This window comes from Pinus tabuliformis, chromosome 8 (genome assembly GCF_031772625.1).
Source record: "Pinus tabuliformis cultivar Carrire ecotype Pingquan chromosome 8, CPIR1, whole genome shotgun sequence".
In the NCBI taxonomy this organism is placed as follows: domain Eukaryota; kingdom Viridiplantae; phylum Streptophyta; class Pinopsida; order Pinales; family Pinaceae; genus Pinus; species Pinus tabuliformis.
In genome coordinates this window covers 728,105,806-728,129,813 of record NC_142294.1, presented here as the reverse complement: position 1 = coordinate 728,129,813, position 24,008 = coordinate 728,105,806, and the positions used below count along the sequence as shown (strand labels likewise).

The window sequence follows — 24,008 nt, the reverse complement described above, 5'->3', positions numbered from 1 at the left end:
TTTTCAGTTTTTTTAATATCTAAACCATCTACAACATAAAATAAATACATTGACACATAAATATGATAAGAAAACTAATATATAAGATGTTTAATATCATTTCTAGCGCTAAAATCACACATAACATTGAATCATGTCCTGAATAGTAAGTCCTGACTCCTGAGTCCCAGCTCAACCTCAAAATATCAACAAAAAATATGATAATGTATCTCATCATGTCATAATGTCATAGACTCATATACAATAAAATGAAAGTCTAATCCTATTGATTTCCTCTGCCCCTCTTGCGAGAAAATGTCACAGCTTTCTCTTTCCCTCTAGATGTAGATGTTGGTGCCTGTGCTGGTGGAAATGGCAGTGGAGTCTGATGTGCTCTAGAAGCTAAAGAACTAGAAGTATGAGCTACAGGAGGTAGACCACGTCCTCTACTGGTGGTAGTGGTAGCCCGGGTAGGCGGTGTCACCTCCTCCTCCTGCTCCTCCTCCTGCTCCTGCTCCTCCTCCTGCTCCTCCTCCCCCTCCACTACATCCTGCACTAACCAATCATCAGCAGAATCCATGAGAGGCCTCTCGGCCTCAACCCTCCATGCAGCAGTGGTGTCAATCCCATCCAATGAGATGGCATCCACATCAGGTGTCCTCTCAAGTTGCCTCACCCACAATCGAAGATTGTAGTAGACGTAGACCATGTCATTAAGTCGCTGGGACTCCAACCTGTACAAAGATCATGAAATAATAATTAATAATTAATATTATAAAAAAAATATTGTTTAATGAATTCAAAAATTTATTTGGAAATTTGCAATATTTTAAATGTTTTAGTGTTAACCTGTTGCGCTTCTTGTTGTGTATTTTTTCAAATACACTCCAGTTGCGCTCACATCTTGAGGAGCTGCATGTTTGGCTGAGGATGCGTACGGCAAGCTTTTGCAAAAGGGGTACTCTGCCACCATGCATCTACAACAAAATTACAAATAAAATTTTAAATAAACATAAGAAAAAAATGGAATTTGAAGAGACAATGAAATTTGAAACAAAGTTACAAACTAAAAAATGCCTGGCATTTTAATCGTCCTATCAGTGACAGCCATCTCAAAGCCAAATGTGCCACCTGCCATCTTATATGTCTCAATTTGTTTAGAGATCTCTATACGTTGTTCTGGAGATCGCACCATCTTCTGGACACAGGATAAGAATCCATCCATGATCTCAGCATCAAAATCAAACCCACATGCATAAGAAAATGCAGGGTTCAGGAAAAGCCCAGCAGCATGAATGGGACGATGGAGTGTGTTGTTCCATCGCTCATCAATCACTCCCCATAGAAGGAGTTGTTTCTGAAACCCATCATCTCCCTTATCATCATAGTAGGCCCGAATGGCTTCTTTGGCCCTGTCCATGGCTTCATACAAATAGCCCATTGCGGGCTTCTCACCATCAACCAACCGAAGAACCTTTACCAAAGGTTCAGTAACGGTGCACACCTCCTGCACTCCCGCCCAGAAGTCTTCCTGGTATGAAACTAGTCTGCATACGGCCTCTCCTTCTGGTTTGCGCCTCATTGACATAGCACGCCACTCCTTTGAAAGAAACATTCTCTTCACATCCCACATAGAATTCACGAGGGATTGAAGAGATATGAAACTCGTGGCAAACCGTGTAATGGCGGGGCGCACCAACTCTTTGTTGTTGGTGAATCTTCTCATCAAGCTAAGCACAGATGTATGATTATATATAAATTTTGTGATTCTTTTTTATGAGTCAACAATATCTTTGACAAAGGGAATTTTCCCTATGTCCTCTAACATCAAATCAATACAATGGGCAGCACAAGGTGTCCAAAATAAAGTAGGATGCCTGTCCATAAGCATTCTACCAGCAACAACATAATTTGCAGCATTGTCCGTTATGACTTGGACAACATGTTGTTCACCCACCTCCAAAATAAACACATCCAGCAAATCACATAAAGTTCTTGCATCTTTGATTTGATGAGATGCATCAACAGATTTGATAAACATAGTCCCCTTGGGACAACTAACCAAGAAGTTTATAAGGGTTCTCCCCTTTTGGTCAGTCCAACCATCTGACATAACAGTGCATCCTGTTTGTGCCCATGATGCCCTAAAATCCTCCAATCTTTGGGTGCAGTCACGCTTTTCATCTTGAAGAATCCGGCCTCTGAAATCATGATAAGAAGGGATTTTGTACCCCGGACCAACACTGGCAATAGCATCAACAGTAGGTTGGAAAAATGGATTATTCCTTACAATGCTGAAAGGAATATCACTCCAGAGGAGAAATTTTGCCATCAACCTGTCAGCTTGTTCTCTTTCAGTTCTTTTTCGCATTGAACCGATAGATGGTTGTGAACCAGGTGTGGTTCGAGGAACAAAAAATGATGATGCAGCTACCGGATTGACTGATGCTGCAGTAGAACCAGTGCCACTTGACCCACTTCCTTCAGCTGACCTTTTTAGTTGCCTTTTGAGTTCTTCTTTGGCCTCTCTAGTGTGCTCTAATTCTCCCAATGCTCTCATGGCTCTTTGGATAAGTTCAGGATTTGTATTTATACAGGGCCCCACATCATGTCCAGGGATTTGTGCAAGGTGAAACTTCAACCTGTACACCCCCCGCGTATGTCCTTTCCACACAACTTGCAATTCAAGTTTTGTCTATCATTCGGAGCTTTAGGTTCACCATATTCCCAGAAAGGATCCAATTTCCTTGGCATGTTTGTTTTTGAATTTTGAATTTGCAAACCTATGGGAAAACAAGGATTAGGAAATAGGAATTTAGGATTACAATTTAGCATTTACAAAATTACAAGTTACAAATTTCCAGAATCCAAAGTTCCAAACCCAAGTTACCCAACCAAATGGCAAATGCCAAAAACAATGAAAAAACATAAACAATGTTTAAAAAAAATGAAAAATAAAAAATAAAAAATTGGTTCCCATAGTCATACCAATTTACCCATCCCAAATCAATGAAAAAATACAAAAAATTCTTTAAAAACAATGAAAACAAAAGGAAAATGGTGCCCATATGAAGTTTCCCAACCAAAAACAATGAAAAACAATGTTTTTAAACAAGGAAAACAAAAAAAAATTAATCTACATACCGTTTTTATGGAGAAATTGGTGGTCTCCTCTTGAATTTGTCCTACAATCCCTTAGATTTCCTCACAAACCCTCCAGCTCCTCTCTCCAACACCTTCTCCTCCTACGCGCGCCCACAGTGCAAATGAACAAAAAAAAATGAAATTCGGATTATAAAACCCGCTGCCGCCGCCCCCCGCGCTTTTTGGGGAAAAAAATTGCGCTTTTTTTCAAAAAAGCACGCTTTTTTTCAAAAAAGCACGCTTTTTTCGGAAAAAACGCCAAAAAAATGCCGCTTTTTACCCATAAAAAGCGCGATTAAATCGCGCTTTTAACAACACTGGTTAAACCTTTTGATCTATTCTTCTTATTATTATATCAAATGTTTAGCAGAGAGAGTGTACAAAAAGTCAAAATTGACTTGCCAAATCAAAGTAAAAAAAATCAACTGAAGTCAAACTCAACCCTAACTAGAAAGTCAAAGATGGTCAATGCAACAGTCAAACTTCTCCTTTGAAGCTTGGTCAAATGCAGTGAAACTCGACCTCCAACAGTGGTCAAAGTCAACCCAAAACAACCATAAAATTTGCGGTCAAACTCCTACTTTTGCCTCGATTCATGTGCCCAAAAATGCGACATGTTGAGACAGAAATTCACCCTGAAAATCAAAGTCAAAGGATGCCCCAAAAGTCAAAGTCAACATTGGTCAAACAGCAGCAAAGTCTGAAATTTTTGGCCCTATCATTCTGTCCAGAAATTCGTCCTCCTTGCCACACGTAAGAGAGAGAGAGAATGCCCAATAGTTGTACGAACCAATGAGAGGAGAGAAAAGAATGGGTGAGCGATGATGATGCCAAATGAGGTGAGAGATCACTTGTACTTATACAAGTTGTTGAAGGTGAAGTGACATGTCCATTGGGCTTCATGAGCCTACATGGTGATGTGGCCGACCTAAATAATTTGCACATGTGTGGGCATAAATTCAAAAACACATTTCTACTTGTCCAAATTAGATGATCTTTATATCAATTTTGGTCTTTTCGAAAAGCGGAATTTAATGCAATCATCATCTCCGTCAAATGAGTTGTCTAAAGTGGAATTTGGCCATAATTGCCAATTTTAACAGAAAGCAACAAATTGGTTGGGTCAACAAACAATCTTGCATGAAAAAAAGAGGACATATTTAATCCTCATAGAAAATGAAGTCATTGATCATGTTAAGGGTTTAATTGTTGAACCGCCAAAAGAAGAAGCTCAAGCTCTAACAAAATACATGAAGGGGGAAATAAGGGCCTAAAGAATCCTTATAGAATCAATCAAGGATTCTCTCATTCCATATGTAGCAAAATTGGAAAAGTCAAAAGACATCTATGACAAACAATTCGAGTTATTCTCCGTAAGTACTACAGGAGAAGTAATATCATTAAGAACCAAGCTCTACAAAATGAAGATAACAAAGGAAGAAGGAATAGCCTCATACTTTATGAGGTTGTTGTTATCGCACAGAATGTTTAGGCACCGCGACAACGGCTCAGATCGGGGGCTGTCACCCTGATCCCCAATCTCTCCATTTAAGTTGTCTCCCTACAACAGGCTAAGGGGGGTAGACCTATGGAAAAGTGGAAGGAAAAAGAACTAGCTGGGAACCAACCAGTTCGGTAAACACAGTGAAGCGATCAAATACTTGATTAAGATTTAGCAAGACTTATAGGATTTGATTAGATTTTAAACGATTGATACCAGTGCCTTAAAGAGTCAACTATTTTGCTAGGAAATTTAGGACCAAGTAATTGATTTGCAACTGCTGCTTAGATGAATGACTATTTTATATGAAATGCAGATCCTAAAACTAATGTGAGATGCAAGAATCTTGGTTAATTTTAGTTAAATGCCTATTTAAATGCGAACCCTTCAATCATTTCTGTGTTGAGCCTAATTTCGTAGTAATTAGCAGAGAGAAGATCAGAAAAAGCACACTAAGGTGTGATTAACGATACCTCTCCTGAAATTCTAAGAAGATCAGAAAAAACACACTAAGGTGTGATTAACGATACCTCTCCTGAAATTCTAACATACCTGGTGCCTCCGGCATTGCAGAGAACTATGGCTCTGATGACTACAAGGTCACCGTTTTAAGTACTATTAAAACATGCTTTTCAAGAAAAGACAGATGGAGATCTATCTATATATCGACCAAGCTAATGCTAAGAAGTAAATTTTATCTATACAAAGTTAACTTATATGCAAATGCACCGGAAGATGAGATGAAGTTAGACTCGAGAATGGGAAAACACTTATGCTGCAAAAGCCCTCAATTACCCAAATGAAATGCTCGCCTTTTTTTAGATGAAGACTTAGAAAATAAACTCTTGAAGATACTATAGTTAAAACACCAGCTTATTTCAAATCTTCTTGATACAATTTAGCTCAAAGAGAACAAAAACAACTTTGCAATTCGATATCAATGTCAACAAATGCTCAAAAAAAATACTCAGTTTATGAAACATAGGATATGCATTTTATTACAATTCCATGACAGAGTACTTAATTATTTTTTAAGATAGCAGTAAGAAAAACTTTATGATAGCAGCAATATGACAATGAAAACAATAAGCTATCAATGATATCTTTATGCCAAAAATTTACCGAAATTTTTCCAAACTTGTCCACATGAATTATCAAAAATTATCAGCCTATTGTGATGTGATTTCCAGAATTATATCATATATGATATACTTATTATAGCCAACAATTAAAACATGAAATAAGCCTAATGATGAATGTCCAACTCAAGAAATTAATTCCTTAATGTATTAAAAAACTTAGGAACTGATTTTAGGCTAACTCACATGAAATTTTGCCACTATTATATTTCAGACTTCAGAAACATAATTATTCAGAGATAACAGTCACCTAAAATGTAGATCTAGGCCAAATTTTTGATACACATCAAACATAAATGACTTATTAATGTATTTAGCAATTTTTTTAGTTAATTTCAAACCACTTAGATGTGTTTTTCACCACTATTAGAAAGGTATATGACTGTTGTAGCAAACAGTGAGAAAAAAAATGGTTTAGATATCAAACCCTTAAGCCCTAGGCTTTGAAAATCACTTGCCCAAGTTGCCAAAAAATTTCAATACTTGAAACACAAATTTTTACCAAATTTTCTGCAAAACCCACCAATGATTAGCTTCAAAAAATTAAATATTCAAATCAGAAATGGAGCAAGGGGAATCTAGAGCCAATGAGAGCTAGCACAGGGCCAATAGAACTAGCGTTGGGCTAGGAGAAGGTAGATCTGGGCTTAGGAGCTCCAAAACTTGAAACCCTTGTTCTGAAAAAATTATTTCGCTTCAGATCTTCAAATTTATTCCAAAATCTTTAATGGTTGGCCTTGCAAAAATATTTAGGACAAGATATTGCCCTCCAGGGCCTAGATCTGTCTCAAAACCCCAAATCTGCTTGAAAAAATCTCAGATTTGAAAATTTACTTGGCTGATTTCCCAAATCTATTCCTGCAAACAATCTTTGAGCCCAGATCTTACCCTCCAGGGTCTAGAACTAGCTCAGATTTGAAGATTTTCTTGGTTGATTTCTCAAATCCATTCCTGCACAAGTGAAAAGAGAAAAACCCAATACCCAATATGTACAAAAATAAAGAAAATCTCAAAAACCCAAGTGTTAAAATTCCAAATCATGTTACAAAAATTTCAGATCTACACAAGTAAATAACAGATCTATACAAATAATTTACAGATGTATATAAATAAATAACAGATCTATCATATTTAAGGAGTATGAATCCAACTCCGCTCCCAAATCTGATAATCTAAGGCTCTTAATAGCCAGATCTATCAAAATTTCCACAAAATATTTAAAAGATTTTGAAATTTTAGAGAGGTACTAGACTAATAATACCCTGCAGAAAAAAGATTATCGTTAAATAAATCATGAGGCTTATATGAAGTAAGCTCTTCAGAAAATGTGCGTTGAGAGATGACTGGTCCAACCAAGGACTATCCCCAAACGCTCAATGAAAACCTGAGAGATCTTCTGCAAACACTAGATCAACCATTAAATCAAGTAGAGAAATAGAACAACAATAAAATTCTGAAGAAATAGAAATACCTGCTACTTAAATCAAAATTAAAAATGTTACCCTAGATCCAACAAACTAAATAAGATATCTATATTCAGATTATTCTAAGAGAGTTATTGATTGATAGTTTTCACATAATATTAAGCAGAAATTAAAACAATGTTACCATAAATTCATGAAGAGGAACACTACAACACATTAAATCCCAAAGACTTTTGCATTAATTCAAAAAAGTATACAAGAGAACTTGAGTGCTTAGTACACGATCACAAGATCGGATGAACTGACTGACAAATGACCTCCTATTTAAAGATAAATCCTCCAATGGCTAGTTCGAGTAATCCTCGTCAAAGCAATCTCAACCGTTGATGAGGATTAAAATTTATTTTAATCGCATCCGTCGAAATTTTAAATTATTGAGGAAATTTGAATTTTTCAATTAAATGCATTTTAATTAACTCAAAGATAAAAATTGTGAGTTAATTTCCCAAAAAATTTGACTGACTTAAAGCCCATGGACCAAAGGCTTAAAATTTAGCAAAAGAATTAATTTACCTCAGTCCTGGGACCTTTTAAAATTTGAATTTTAAGGACCCACGAATTTTGCCTTCGAAAAATTTAAATTTACCTCAGACCTATAATTAATTAAATTTTTGGCTTAGGATTTTAATTAATTTTTGACCAGGAAATTTAATTAATTAACCTATGAGGAAATAAATTATTTTTCCAACCCTCAAAACACTTTACATCATCATTTTCATATCTTTTACATCGCAAGGGGGAAAACTCATCTGAAATAAACCCTCACAGACTACCCATTTCTGCGACACAAATATAATCCAGTGGACTAAGCAATTTGTAATAAAATAACCTAACCAAATAGTTAGGATTATTCCCAAATCACTTCTACATAGACTCGATCTATAAAACTAGGACTCGCCAAAGATCTCGGTGACAAAATTTATTCCGGCTTTGGGGTAAGACTGGAGGAAAACTTTGCCGACCATCCAAGAATGGATCGGTGAAACAAAAAACCTCCCAAAATGTAATCATCACCAGAAAAGTAGGTTTACCTAGGCAATTACATACATGACACGGATCTGTTGAGATTATTTACATCATATACATGCAAAATGGGTTTACATTATAACATGACAATCAGGTTGATGATGAAAGCTAGACAGCACGAACACATCGATCAGGCGCTATCCCTCTTGTGAAAAAGGGGGGTGTACTGCTATCAATCGTTGATACGTAGTGGTCAACAGGTGTCAAAAATACGAGACCAACTGCAAGAGTTGGGAGAAATAATGTTCAATAAAGAAATGACCATCATGGTGCTCAATGCACTATCTGATGAATGGGGAAACTTCGTATCAAACATCTATGGGAAGAAGGAAGCCACCCCATTCAGTGAACTCTGGTCATTGTGTAAAATTAACGAAACCAGGTTAAAAGAAAAAAGTGATGTGGAACCAAGCGAACAAGTTCAAACATTTTCTGCCATGGCTAAGAGAAAAGGAAAGTTTGGGAAGTTTGGTCCTCAGGAAAAGAAGAAGATCGATATGTCAAAGATCCAATGCTATGGTTGTCATGAATATGGGCACTACAAGAGAAATTTTCCTAAACTCAAGAAGGACAACAACAAAAGAGGAAGGGAAGAAGCCCATGTCACCGAAAAAATGGAAGAACCTGAGAAGAAGAAATCAAAGAAGGAAGAAGTGAGAGATCTCTACTATGACTAAGATAATCTTCACTTATTTCTTTTTAGGATTGTAAAATATAGCTATCATGGTAGGAAACATTATAAGCATGATAGGATGCATCATTTTAGGGGATGGCATCATAATAGCATACGATTGAAGCAAGAGCTCATGACATCATTATAAGAAGCTTGAAAGATAGTTGAAGTAGAAGTCTATAGCAATCATCATAAGAAGGAAGTAGCTCTTGGTAACCTCATTGAAAGCATGAGTACTTATGGGTAGAAGAAATTCAAACTAGCATAGAGTTCATCCTACATCATCGTCGTTAGGAAGGAGCATTTGCAGGATGACGATAATCAAGATCCTCCAATTAGAAGGTTCACCTCTCTTGGAAAAAGCAATTGTCTCGCTGAGAATTCCACCTTGTATGGAATCCATTGTTTAAGAAGGATGATGGTATGGTAACAAAAGAATGCAACATGACAAAATAGTTGAAGTACTCAAGCAAGAGAAGGAAGTTGTTGAAGGAAGCCTAGATGACCAAAAGAAGGAAAGAGGTATGTATGCATATATTTGATTGAGTCATGTTGTCAAGTGGTTGCATGGGTAGATACTCTACTTCATGAGCATAATCGAAGAAAAGGGATCTCTTCCTTTGAAAAGATGCATGAAGACATGATTCGCACATTGAAAAGATTAAATCAACATAATATGTCCTCATATGGAATATGAGGTTCACAAAGTTGAAGGAATTATTGATGGAAATTCCTAGGAAGTAATGTGTGAAGAAAGAAAGAAGAGATCATGAAAGATGCAACTATGGTCACAAAAGAAAACGAAATCAACATTTGATCACTAGAAAGATTAGACATGACATCTCCATAGAAAGTGTTAATTTTAGGCAACAATGGCATGTTCTATGTTTTAGAGCAATTTTACTTCAATTTCGTTATTAGCCCAGTATCAATATTCAAATTAGCAATCACATCAACATGATAGTAAACTGCAGATAGAACATAAACATAAATAGTAGAAGACAAGCCAAGACAAGAGGACACAAGATGTGGCACCATCCAGGGACAAACCCCAATGTGGGGAAACCCTTGATCAAGTCTTCTTTTAGCCTTCAATAGTTTAGCAGAGAGAGACAGTACAATTTACAAATCTGATAATTTATAACAGTAGCAAAAGAGCCCTCACCAAAAGAGTCAACATTGGTCAACTGGAAAGATTTGACCCTCGGCGAATCGATCAACTTCAATCAACTTTGGCCTCCAAATAGCAAGATAAAATAGGCCTCAAAACAGTGAAATTCAGCCCAGTCAAAGTCTGGTCAAACAACCCACTTGCGGTCAACCCTAGTTGCAGTCAATGCTGGTCAAAGTCAACGTTTAGCCTCGATTTATGTGCCCAGAAATGCAGCCTACCCAAACAGAGATAGCCCTCACAAAAACACAATCAAAGGAGGTCAACGCACGCTGGTCAACGCTTGGTCAAATTGTCTAGAAATTCGGTCTCCTAAAATTTCGGCTTGCTGAAATTTCGGATGTGTGGAGAGAGAGAGGCGCAGAAATCCGTACCCAATTAATGAGGGGAGAGAGAGAGAGAAGTGTGAAGATGAGTGTGTCCAAATGAGGCTAAGTCACCTTCTATTTATATGCAACGTTGAGGATGAATAGACGTGACTGTTGGGCTTCTGAGCCTACATAAGCTTGTTGGCCGACCTTAACAATTTGACCATAATCAAAATAAATTCATAACTTCATTTATACTTCAGAATCGGATGATCTTTAGATCAATCCTACACCTCTCAGAAAGAGGAATCCAAGAAAAATATAAGTTGTCATAAATAAGATGACCCATGTGGAGTTTGGCCCTAGTTGCCAATTTTAACACTCCCTCTCAACTAGGGAGAACTCCATCTGCTCATCCATCTACCAATTTGTACTATCTCTGCCATCAATGCACTGCTCTGCTCTGTTAAACTATGAAGAAGAAGATGTGATCCAGAATGTATCATACCATTCTCTACTGACCCGAAGTCAGTCCCAATCAAAAGAGAGTGTGTCATACCACTCGTACTGACCCGAAGTCAGTTCCAATCAAAAGAGAGTGTTTCACACCACTCTTACTGACCCGAAGTCAATTCCAATTGATCCCAGATCAATATCGGTCATCCTAGCATTGGTTGTACGATAGTACACGATGCGTCCATCGGTAGTACTATGGTCCCTATCCTCATTTCCCTACTCATTGGCCAGATGAGAGATACTTCCTATGAGTCCCAGACTACATGGGTAGGATGTCCCAGTAGGAGAAGGATGAACCACTCATCCTTCCTAAATGTTGCCAAGGGGTATCGCAGGGGAAGGTTGAACCACTCACCCTGTACACAGCAAACCACTAGGGGAAGGTTGAACCACTCACCCTATGGTTGCTCATCGCTCCAAGAAGTACCCCAAGCCCCCAGAGCTCCCAAAGCTGAATGTCCATCTCATATAGGACCCTCATAAGAGGGTCTCTCCACGATGCCAAGTTGTGCTCGGAAGGCCAAGAACTTGACCTTCCCCAGGGGCTTTGTCAGAATATCGACGACCTGCTCATCAGTCCCAATGTGATGGAGTCTTATTATTTCTCATTGTACCATATCCTGGATAAAGTGGTACCTGATATCTATATGCTTGGAGTGATCATGAAACACGAGATTCTCTGATAATCGAATCCCACTCTGGTTGTCACAGAGGATCACGATGGTATCCAGCACATGTCCAAACAGCTCACTGAAGAGCTTCCTCAACCAAACAACTTCACAGAAGGCCATACTAGAAACTATGTATTCGGCCTCGATGGTGCTCAAGGCAACCGATTTCTGCTTCCTGCTCATCCAGGATATCGAAAGCGGAACCCAAAGAAAAACAGCATCCAGAACTGCTCTTGCGATCCACCACACTGATAGCCCAATCAGCATCAGAATAACCATGTAGCCTCACATCTCCAGCAGTGTATCTCAGTCCATGAGTGATTTTTCCCCGAAGATATCTCAGAAGATTCTTGGCACCAATCCAATGTATATGATGAGGCTCAACCATATATTGGCTCAATGTGTTAACTGCAAAACATATGTTTTGACAGGGGTTCACCAAGAACATCAGTGCTCCTATGAGTTGACGCTACTCAGAAGCATTTCCCAATTCAGGTCCAGCAGCACTACCACATAACTTCTTAAAGTTAAGTTCCATCAGAGTAGTCAGAGGCTTGCAGTCCACCATCCCAAATCTTTCCAATAACTTCACAACATATTTTCCTTGAGAGAGGAAAAATTTACTTGGATTTTGCCAGACCTCCAACCCTAGGAAATAGTGCATCGGTCCTACGTCCTTCATCTCAAATTCAGAAGCCAACTCCCTCTTACATTTGTGAATGAGAGGGTCTGCACTTCCATCGGCTGCATGCTTGATTTTGTAGAACCACTTAAGGGTGGCAACCGATTTGTCCTAGGGTCTAGGGACCACATCCTAGACATCATTCTTCATAATTAACTTGTATTCTTCATTCATAGCATCCTTCCATACTTGATGCTTCATGGCTTCTTCGAATGATGAAGGCTCATTTTGAATGATAGTGCTCATGGCAATCAAATATCCTTGATACCCGTTTGGCTTCTTGCTTTCACAGAAAGTCCCCCTTGGTGCAATGTGTCTCTTAGCATCTTCGAGAGTCTCCTTAAGCCATGAGGGTCTCCTCTTGGAGGAGGAAGGCTCATGAGGAGGAGGATCTATAGGATCCATAGGTTCATCAACATTAGGCATCGTTTCATCTTTTTGCACCCTGATTTCTAGTGTCAGCTTCTTTGTCCTTCCTTAGGATAGGAAGGTTGTTGATCTTCCTGAGGGCCATATCTTCGTCGAAGGTGACATCATGACTTATCTCAACTTCCTTTTGACCAGCCACATAAGTTCTATATCCCTTGGAATTTTCACTATAACCCACAAAGATTCATTTCTTCCCAGATGCACCCAATTTGCTCTTTTCTCTTTCAGCACATGAAAGTATACAGGTTTCTTACCAGTGAACATTTCTTCGGGAGTCTTGGAGTCCAATGCTTGATGAGGGCATCGGTTTTGAACATACACGGCAGTATTTGCAACTTCAGCCCATAGGAATTTCGGAAGGCCTTGATCATGAAGCATGGCACGAGCTGCTTCTGCAAGAGAGCGATTCTTCCTTTCAGCCACACCTTCTGGTCAAGAGTGTATGGCGTTGTAGTCTCCCTCTTAATGCCAACGTCTCTGCAAAAATCTTGGAATTCATTGGATTCGTACTCAATCCCATTATTAGTCCTCAATATCTTGATTTTCTTCTCGAATTGATTTTCAATCAAGGCTTTGAAATGTCGGAACCAGGTGAACACTTCATCCTTATTCTTCAAGAAGTAGATCCAGGTCTTGCGAGAATAATCGTCCGTAAAGGTGAGATAATAAAGGTATCCTCCCAAAGATTTTATGGGCATCATACCAGATATGTCAGAGTGGATCAATTGCAATATATTTGTGGTCTTGCTATTACTTAAGGGGAATGATCCCCTTGTAAGTTTTCCTTCAGCACATCCCGGACATACACTTTCATGCTCTACTTTGAACTCAGGCATACCTGTCACCATTTGTCTCACATCGGGTAGGGTCTTATAATGAAGATGGGTAAACCTCCAGTGCCATAGTTCAAATTGTAGAGATGTGTCACAAGACATGGCTCTCAATGGACTTCCTCCAACTTGATACAAAGTGTCACCCATGAACCCAAAAGTAAAAGTATCTTTAAAATTTCTTTTCCAAACACGTACCTTTCCATCGATGAATGCCACCTTGAATCCTTTGTCCTCCATGGCTAAAATGGACACTAGGTTCTTCTTGAGATCAGGTACATATAGTACTTCTTGCAAGTGAATAATGTTACCTTGATTCAATTGAAGGGTAACATTCCCTATTCCCTTCACGAGATAGGTGGCATCGTCTCCAAGGATGATCTCCAAATTTGTATCCTTTTCTATCAGATTAGAGAGGCCTTCCTTGTACTTGGTGAAGTGCCTTGAAGCACCACTATCAATCAACCAATTTCCCAAAGTATCCGGAGCAAAGGCAGTGGAGAGGGTCGATATAAGATAGTACTCTTTTTGCTTATTGTTAACAACGTTTGATTCTTCATACCTAGAGTTCCTTGATTTCTTGGAGGGTAAACCATTTCCTTGATGTCCCGCATTCCTTTTTCCTTTAACATTGTTCCTGCCATTCCTTTGATCGTTGTTGTTGAAGTTGCCCCTGGAATGATTGTGATCATCATCATGTGATATGTCCCTTCTATTTGGACACTCCCTTGCACAATGGCCAAACTTATTGCAAACAAAGCACCTGCCCTTCCTTCCTCCCTTAGATCCAGGGTTTCCATGGAAATGACCTTTAGACTCTGCATTATTTCTCCTTTTGGCATGAGCGGAGAATGCAGTGGGGTTGCTTCTATTAGAAGGCATTTCTTGCTCCACCATTCTTGTTTCTTCTTGAATGCACTCGACATCAATTCTTCAAGCTCTGGAATCCGATAATTGTTGAGGACAGTGATTCTAAATACATACCACTCAGGTGGGAATCCTCCAAGGGTGGTGAGAGCAAGTTCCCTATCAGGAATGACTTCTCCAATCGAGAGTAGATCATTCTTGATCTCAGTGATCCTCAAGAAACAGGATTGAATATCCTCGTCCTTGCCCTTCTTAATATCCTTCAACTTATTCTTGACATATAGAATTTGATTAGCATTACTAACCTTGAACATGTCGACCAACCTGTCGAAGATCTCCTTGGAGGTCTTTAATTCAGAGATGTAGGTCACCAGATGCTTGTCAATGGAAACCCTAATAATCTTCTTTGCTTTGACTTCAACCCTATTGTACTTGGCCTTCGCAGCAGTCAGTGCATTTGAACGAGGTTCAAGGATTTTACCCTGCACATAGTGCATCACTTCTGTTTCTTCCAAGGTCAAATCTAGAGACATCTTCCATCCATGATAGTCAGATTTATAATGGAGCTTGTCTTAAGTCGGGAAGTAAGATGAGGAACCCATTGAACCTTTTGTCCTTGTCCAATTGTCTTTGGTGATTGCTCTTTCACTCTTGCTTGGGCTTTGTCTTCACCTCGGCTCTGAGACCATGTTAATTTTAGGCAACAATGGTATGTTCTACGCTTTAGAGCAATTTTACTTCAATTTCTTTACTAGCCCAGTATCAATATGCAAATTAGCAATCACATCAACATGATAGTAAAATGCAAATAGAACATAAACATAAACAATAGAAGACAAGCCAGGACAAGAGGACACAAGATGTGGCACCAGCCAGGGACAAACCCCAATGTGGGGAAACCCTTGATCAAATCTTCTTTTAGTCTTCAATAGTTCAACAGAGAGTACAATTTACAGATCTGATAATTTATAACAGCAGCGAAAGAGACCTAACCAAAAAAGTCAACGTTGGTCAACAGGGTAGCTTTGACCCTCAGCGAATCGGTCAACTTCAACCTCCAAACAACAAGATAAAACAGCCCTCAAAATAGTCAAATTCAACCCAATCAAAGTCTTGTCAAACTGCCCACCTGCAGTTAGCCCTAGCTGCAGTCAACGCTGGTCAAAGTCAATGTTTTGCCTCGATTTCTGTGCCCAAAAATGTGGCCTACCCAAACAGAGATAGCCCTCACAAAAACGCAGTCAAAGGAGGTCAATGCATGCTGGTCAACGCTTGGTCAAACTATCCAGAAATTCAGTCTCCTGAAATTTCGGCCTCCTGAAATTTCGCTCTCTTGAACTTTCGGCATCCGGAAATTTCAGACGTGTGGAGAGAGACAGGCCCAGAAATTTGTACCCAATCAATGAGGAGAGAGAGAAAAGTGTGAAGATGAGTGTGTCCAAATGAGGCTAAGTCATGTTCTATTTATATGCAATGTTGAGGATGAATATACGTGAATGTTGGGCTTCTAAGCCTACATAAGTTTGTCGGCCGACCTTGACAATTTGACCATAATCAAAATAAATTTGTAACTTCATTTGTACATGTCAGAGTCGAATGATCTTTAGATCAATCCTACACCTCTCAGAGAGAGGAATCCAAGAAAAATATCAGCTGTCATAAATAAGATGACCCATGTGGTGTTTGGCCCTAGTTGCCAATTTTAACAGAAAGATATGAAGACCCTGATAAGGTCTGTAAAGAAAGGATACCCTTTATGTTAAAAAGTCTTGGAGATGTGTTTAAAATGTGCAGGATGTTGATGTTGCAAGCCAGCAAGATGAATGATGACAGGGCATCACAAAAGGTAGCTTTGATTTGATGTTCATTGTTTTTTTTGAACATCTAGATGGGATGATACTGGGCTACCGAAAGAGAGTTTTAGATGTCACCTACAACTAGCACTCGTGGTTGGATGAAAGATCCTAAAGGAAACATGACTTGGAAGAGGTAGTTGTATGAGGAAAATCCAGATGTGGACTAGAAGATCACTTTCCGATGAAGAAAAAGATGACATGACTGACATGGTTCGTGAAGGAAAGTGATGGATGGTCGATGCCCTACAAAGAAAAGATAAAGGCTCCATAATGATGAAACTAAAATTCATGACATCGAAAGGAGGAGTGCTACAAGAAGCAGAAGGTCCCATGATCTCCACCAAAGAGCAGAAAGTTGTTGGAAACAAGTTCCTAGATAACAGGGAGCTTGGACGAGTCCCTGGATAAAAGAGTTTGGGTACATTCCTTTATAGGAATGGGTATATCTTCCCTAGTTGAGAGGGAGAGATAGACACATCATTCCTGTCTTCATTGTGTGAAAAAAGAATAGAGGATTGGGTAAGCATCTGGCATCTGATACTCTTTGAGGACGTGGTAGGGGATCCAAGATAAGAGTAGTCATAAAGGATCAATATTCTTTGAGGACTAGAAATCCAAGATAAGAATAGTCTTGGAAGGACATACCCTATAAACACCTAGGTGGGGTATGTGCCTTGAGAGACAATGATGATGGTATCTATTAGTCATTGGTCTGGTTAGCATTGTGCTCAGATCTTGTGGAAAGATAGAACTGTTACTCAAGGCCTTGCTATGTGACAATGTTGGTTGGTATCATGAAAATAGATGGCTTACCAATCTAACTCTTCATATGAGAATTCTTCAGATTAAGAATGTCTACGTACCCTATATGGATTATGAATATCTCCCTAGTTAAGAAAGAGTGTTGAAATATGTAACTAGGTTCAGTCTTCATAATAACATATGTAATCATGATTTCATGTATTTAATGTAAAGATAAAAATAAATTTATTGTTGTTCTTGAGAAATGGATTTCATGCTCAAGGGAAATTTATTTTTAGGTCAAGCAACTTAAAATTGAATAATGCACATCAAACTTACATTGATCAAATTACATATATACATGAAGTGTTGTCTCAAGATAGGTAAACTAACTTGGACACACAATCACTTGGTTGAGAGAATATCTCAACCACACACCAATCTAGGAAACATTTAGATCTTAACAACTCCTAAGGAATAGGAATAGACTCCTTTACATAGAAAGAGTCACAACTGAGACAAGTAGGAATTATATTTCCAAGTCACCCCCTTAATGACTACTTGTCTCAATCTCAATATGCAAAGTCTAGTTGTGGTCAAACATGACAAAATAATATGTCAACGTCCATATAAAGGAACAACCATCCACTGGAATGCATGGGTGCCCAACCGCCAATCTACTAGGATGTCCTTCGCATACATGGTTTTGTCAACCATTATAACTGCATACTTGTACCTGTACCTGCAAATCCCCCTCCATCATCATCATCATGGGTTTTCTCGAGTTACCCATAACCATGCTCTAGGTTTTATCGGCTTACCCTAAACCATGCCCAAGGTTTTCTCGGCTCACCCTCAACCATGCCCAGGGTTTTCTCGGCTAACCCTAAACCATGCCTACAGGAATCCCTATCCACTTCACTCTCACACTTGGTTTCTAGCTTACCACAAATCTACACTGCAAAGTGGTTTATGGCTAACCACAAACCTACAAAGTGGTTTTAAGATTACAATGAACTTCCTGGGGGTTCACATCCCTCATCAGACTTGCATTACACACTCCAACTCTTGGAGTTACCAGGTACATACTTTACAAAGACCACTACAAAACATCATAGACTTACTAATAAATGTATGTGACACATACTACATGATCATGAGTCTATTCTACAAACTCACACAAACTTTCAACTGGTTGTCCATCATCCTTTAATCTCTGATGCTACTCCTTTGATGGCATCTTCGGTGTCATGTCTTCATCATATCCTGCAAATTTGTGTATTGTTGGAATGACTAGTTCCAGCACACTCATAATTGTGACAATAGTTGGTCAGACCAATGTCACTTCAATAACATCCAGAAATACCATCACACTATATACTAATACACACAAAAATGCTTTGCAACTTGCAGAATCCAACGAAACGTTGGCATCAATGGTTTTGCACCAAAATACGACAGCATGCCAGGACATATAACTGCGAAAAAACTCATTTTCCTTCTTCACCCTTTGCACAAATCATTTTGGAGCAATAACACCTGTCTTCTTCTTCTAAGAGTTGATCTGAGTGAAGAGATCTGCCAAGCATGTCAGGAGATTCCCCTTGCCTTATTGTGGCCATGATACTCCAACAAATGCTCTCTAAATGGAGGGCAGAAATAGAGAGCCTGAACAATGTTATTATAGTAGCAGCTATTGCCGAAATTCTCCAGGCCAAAATACCGCTCGCCCTCAGGGAATTGATCGCTTAGGGCCTTCTCCAATTTCGAACCAGAATTAACTATTTATCATAAGCCATCAATGCCACTGTTTCTATGTTTCTCATAAAGTCAATTGAGTCTTTGTCATGTATTGAAGACCCATTTGGGCATGTTACATATTGTAAAGAAAATTTATTTGAGTCAAAATAAGGTCAAAAGACCCTCCAAGACCTCGTCATGGTGCAGAGATGAAGTCGGCCTACACACATGGACAAGTCGGCCTAAAAGGTGCAATTCAACCTAGTGGAAGACCTATATAAAGGAGACTTTGACCTCACTTGGAAGAGACAAATTCACTCACCAATTTGTACAAGGAAGAGCATGAAGTGCAAGGAAGAGGAAGACTAGAAGAAGACAAGAAAAGTGAGTTTTCCGATTTATTTTTGGGCTATAATCCTCCACACATAAGAAGGTTACGGCATCATCTTGCAACAGTAGAAACCAAGTTGTAGTCACTTCAAGAAGGTCGAGTTTTTCGTCAAAGGAAATCCATCTTGCAAGCCGAGTTGATAAGAAGAAGGTCTCATCTCTAGCGAAGAAGAAAAGAAGGACAAGGTCTCCATTATTCTCTCATACGTATTAATTAGGACTTCTGCAGAAGAATTTGCTGGAAGGACGAAGTTGCAGAAGAATCGGCTGGAGGGGTTGAAGTGGCAGAAAAATCTGCTAGTGGAGGGGTTGAAGTGGCAAAAGAATTTGCTGGAAGATAAAATTGCAGGACTTGCTGAAAGGAAAAGCTCAAATTTGACTTGGTCTTGGAGGGTCTTGGTCAAGGGTCATAGGTCTTGGAATTTGTCAATTGAAGATTCTATAAGAAGAAGAATTCTTGTGGGTTTTCCTCTCAAGTGGAGAGGTTTTGGCCCTGGTTGATCGCCTACATCCTGTGTCCTATTGTTTCATTGTTCTTTATGGTTTGGTAGTTTTTTGATGAATAGAACATAATAATAATCAAGGAGACAAAAAATATAATCAAGATAAATCAAAAGACATCACAAGTAGTTATCAAAGTAAGAGAAATCACCCAATCTAGTTGCCCTTGATTTCTCAACAACAGTTAGAACGGAGAGGGCAAGGATCAAAGTGACAACCCCCGCCCTGAGCGTTGTTGCATCTTGCTTGTACAATTTGGGCGACAACACGCAATAGGGTCTTATACAAATGATAAAGACCCTTTTGACTCAAGAAAAGTATTCTTTTGACTTGACAAACCCTAGGAGCATGAAATGCATGCTTGACCTAGTTGACCAACAAAATGGAGCATGAAACCCATGCTTAAAAATAATATTTTTCTTTTTTCTATTTCTTGTAACATAAGATGTACATAATGACATGAGTACAATGACAATTATGAAGACCGAAACTAGTTACATTTTCCAACAGTTGCCTCCTCTCGATTGTTTCCTCCTCCCACCATTACTCTGGGTTGTAACTCCTCTAGTTCATTGTCAAAAACTCTCTCCCTTGCTTTTCTCTTGCCATCATTGGCATCAATGAATGGAGGACATGCATAGGTGGTTGCAGACTAGGACTGTGTTCTCTTCTTGGGTATGCACTTCATTCGCTCTTCTTCTCTAGGTCTCCTTGGTCCTGCTAAGTTTGTTCTTCCTTTGGCCGCCATGACACATCAGCATGCCCGCAGCCGAAGGGTTAGTGGAGGTCATGGAAATCTTGGGGGAACTTGGGCTTCATTACGAGTTGAGTCCTCGACTCATAGCTACCAGACTCATAACACGTCGGAAATCCAACCGGAAATCAATGCAGCTGAAGAAGAAGTATTGAGAAATCAGTATGCATATGTGTTAGGGTTGATTTCTCTTAGCATGGTAACTATTTGTGAATTTGTTGGCTTATTATTTCCTTTAATACGTTATTTTCATCAAACAATTACCGAAAACATAAACATGAACATCACAGGAAAGCAATGAACACAAGATATAGGCTCCAAGCCAAGCCAAGGCAAAACCCCTCCAAGGGGAAAACCCAGAAAAATCTCTTCTTATAGAATCAGATCAAAGTGAGAAATCCAAGACCCAAATCTGTCTTCCAAGAAGTCAAGCCAAGCCCTCCAAAAATCCACAGAAAATTTGCTCTTGTTTCAGTCCTTTTGGTGCCCAAAAAATTCGCACTGTTTAACATCTTTTAGTAGCCCAAGAAGCTCGCACCTTTTCAAATATGTAGCCTCAGAAACTTGTTGACCCTTGTAGAACATACAGCCTCAGAACTCTGCATGTTTCACATTAGAGCCGATCACAAAAAGCATCAAAAATTGCTTGGCCAATTGGAGGAGGACGCCTGCCTATATATAGTTGTTCTCATATGCGAAAAGACACAACTTTTCATTGAGCCAACTTGACATGAGGAGGATTGACTTGACTTCTTGAGATAAATTTACCCAAATTACATTTTTCAAACAAACAAACAAAAATATTTTTCTTTACAATAGTTCCAAATAGGACTTTGGCTTTTTGACTCAACAAATCCTAGAAGCATGAAGACCATGCTTATCTAATAAAATAATAATAATAAAAATATTTTTCTTCTTTTTATTTTTTACATAAAATACATCATGATACAATTAAAATGATAATTACGAAGATCAAACCTAGTTACACATTTCAACAATAAGTGTGCCATGAACGCCACAGTATTTTGGACTCTAAGGTGGTGGATAGCATTGTGGCCTCAATCCCAAATATTGGGAACACCAAAGGCCTTCAAAACCACTATCTACACATCGTTAATCTTTATTGGCCTGTTATATTACAAGACAACTAGATGCACAAGTTGGAGGAGTTGAAGTTGCTATTGATGGATGTAGAAGTCTAGCTCGCCATGAGATGGGCTCGCTTCCAAGCCCGACAATGACAACACACTGCAAGGATGCAGGCCAACCCATCGATATTGACACCTCTTTGTCTTCATGCATCACAGGTATTTCTCAATGGCTTCTTTGTTCACTATATCAAGAATTTTGGCTTTTCCAATTGGGGTTCTATATGTTAGTTTTCCAACTTATGGCACAACATCTTTCCTTTTTACGACTCCATTGTTAGCTCTAGGCATACTTTTTCAAACACTATGTTGATTTGGGGTAGCATCGTATGTGCTTTAACCACGAAAATTGATGGAGAGGCTAAAGCACATGAGATCTCCAATACCCAGAAATAGTTTGGGCAGATTCTAAACAATTTGGGAGATATTAAAATAATTAATATTTTTTATGGAGTCCCTAAGTCTAAACTTAGGGAAAATAAAATATTAATGTTAAAAGGGTCCAAAAGTCATGGATCAAGACAAAGTTAATCTTAGCCATTGATTAGGGACTTAATCTCAATCGTTGATTTGTCAACGAGAAAAGTATAAGAGGAGGCTTGAGGGTCACTTGGAGAACACACTGAGGGAGACTAGTCAGTTCAATTTCTGGAGCGAGGTTAGCTGAGAAATTCGAACTAGTGGTCTGGTGAGCAGTCAGGAGGCAGCAAGTACGGAACAGAGAGAAGGGATCAGCCACTATAGACCAGCGCTAAGGCAGGAAAGGCAAACACAGGGCATTTCAGGCAACCTCAGAGGCAGGAGGAGACTGCGCAGTCACTAGAGGGCCTGCGTGGGTGGCGCAGAGAGGCCCAGGGCTAACGCAGAGTGTCTGGGAGCCACGCAGAGGTCAGCCAAGCTGACGCTGGGACTAGGGGAAGTGCTGGAGAAATTTTCTCTTTGTGGGTAAGCCAGTTTGGCACCCTGTTGAAATGAAGAATTGCTGAATAATAAAATCCACCCTTGTTGCACCGGTTTTCCCACATTGGGTTTTTCAGGGGAATATTGTCCAAAATATCTGTGTCAATGTGTTGATTCTTGTACATGTGTTTGTTTCTGTATTACGGTGTGATATCTATAGCAGAATTTATTTTAATGTTTATTGAAGGAATTTCATAAATAACTTATTGAAGAATAAGCAGGAAAAGTAAATCAGATGTTGCAGTGATAGAATTTTCACACACTATACTCAGTTTTTAGTTTTCTTATGGCTTGTTTTCCCCAAGAGGGGCAGCTAATCTTTATATTCGTTGGCACTCTTTTTGCAACCCATTTTTGGACTCTGAATGACCAGCAATTAATATGTCTTTGGTTTGGTTTCCCATGTGACAGACCAAAAATGAGTAACAACACATGACAGTTTTAATTTTCTGAAATTAACAATAGAAATTTAACTTATATATACGTTTCTGCCTTGTGAACTGCTTAGGTTTTATGCAAGGGTGCGCAAGCAGGCTCAACCATCAGCGATTATATTATCTTGCTATTGAGATTGCTATTGTATGACATCATATAAACAACTTGCCTTTTATTAGAATAATGCTATTTTAGTGTTTAATGCTCATCTGTGATCTTATTTAGCAGTTTCTTATTAGAAACTTATTGTTTCTATTTTCTTAGTAGAAACTTGTTGTTTCTATTTTCTTAGTAGAAACTTGTTGTTTCTGTAAATACAATTGTACTATTTATTGAGCTTCAATGCCCATTGTAAATCAATTCATTCATTGATTATGGTATCAAAGCTCGGGTATTTTTTTTCGAAATAATTTTTTCATTATTTGAAAAAAAAATTGCTTCATTTCGAAATTGCTTGGGCGTCTCTGATTTCTCTCTCTCTACGTTTAGTCATCGAATTGCCTGTTCGATCCGAGGGTACCTGTTTCTCGAATCTAGGACGTCTTCGGCCTTCGTCGTATCAGGCCCTTCATTGTTGCGTCAATAGTCACTCGTTGTGTGGGGTTATATGCCTCCTTGAGCTCGTGGCCATTTTCTTTTTCCTTGGCTAGCGTCACTGTCTTATGCAAGTTCTCTTTCGGCCATTCTTTATCGTCACCCTGGTTCATGGGTGTTGGTTTTGGGGTTTCTGCTAGTTCTCCAGAAAGCTGGCCGAGAACCCCGATATCGATCGAACTGTCCAGAAAAAAGGCCGATCGAGATGACTTCCGAACCCCATGAGCGAGCCTTGGCATTTGGAACCTAAACGTGATGCTGCAGACTGGCCGGAGAACTTAATACTCCACTGCTATTGCCATTGTTTCCTTCTACTAACAAAGGCGCAGTAAATTTATCAGTCCGGTTGTTATTTGCCAGACGGACTTATCGACGTCCAAAATATTTTTTTTTGACACGCGGGTTTCTTCAACCGGTATGTGAAGGCGGTGACGTCGGTTCCATTTTTTTCACCACTTTTACAAGCTGC

At 39.1% G+C, this 24,008-nt stretch overlaps 2 protein-coding genes across 2 annotated transcripts in view; both read right to left on the bottom strand.

Annotated features, from left to right (window-relative positions):
- LOC149237649 (uncharacterized) overlaps positions 1-24,008 on the bottom strand; it is a 175,553-nt gene that overhangs the window by 80,177 nt on the left and 71,368 nt on the right. The gene's annotated exons all lie outside the window — the stretch shown is intronic.
- LOC149237650 (uncharacterized) lies at positions 177-23,778 on the bottom strand. Its single transcript, XM_089461001.1, has 3 exons — positions 23,536-23,778; positions 829-956; positions 177-713 (listed from the first exon to the last, which is right to left on the bottom strand). The coding sequence occupies exons 1-3, from the start codon at positions 23,776-23,778 to the stop codon at positions 263-265; spliced, it is 822 nt and encodes a 273-aa protein (XP_089317127.1). The 3' UTR covers positions 177-262.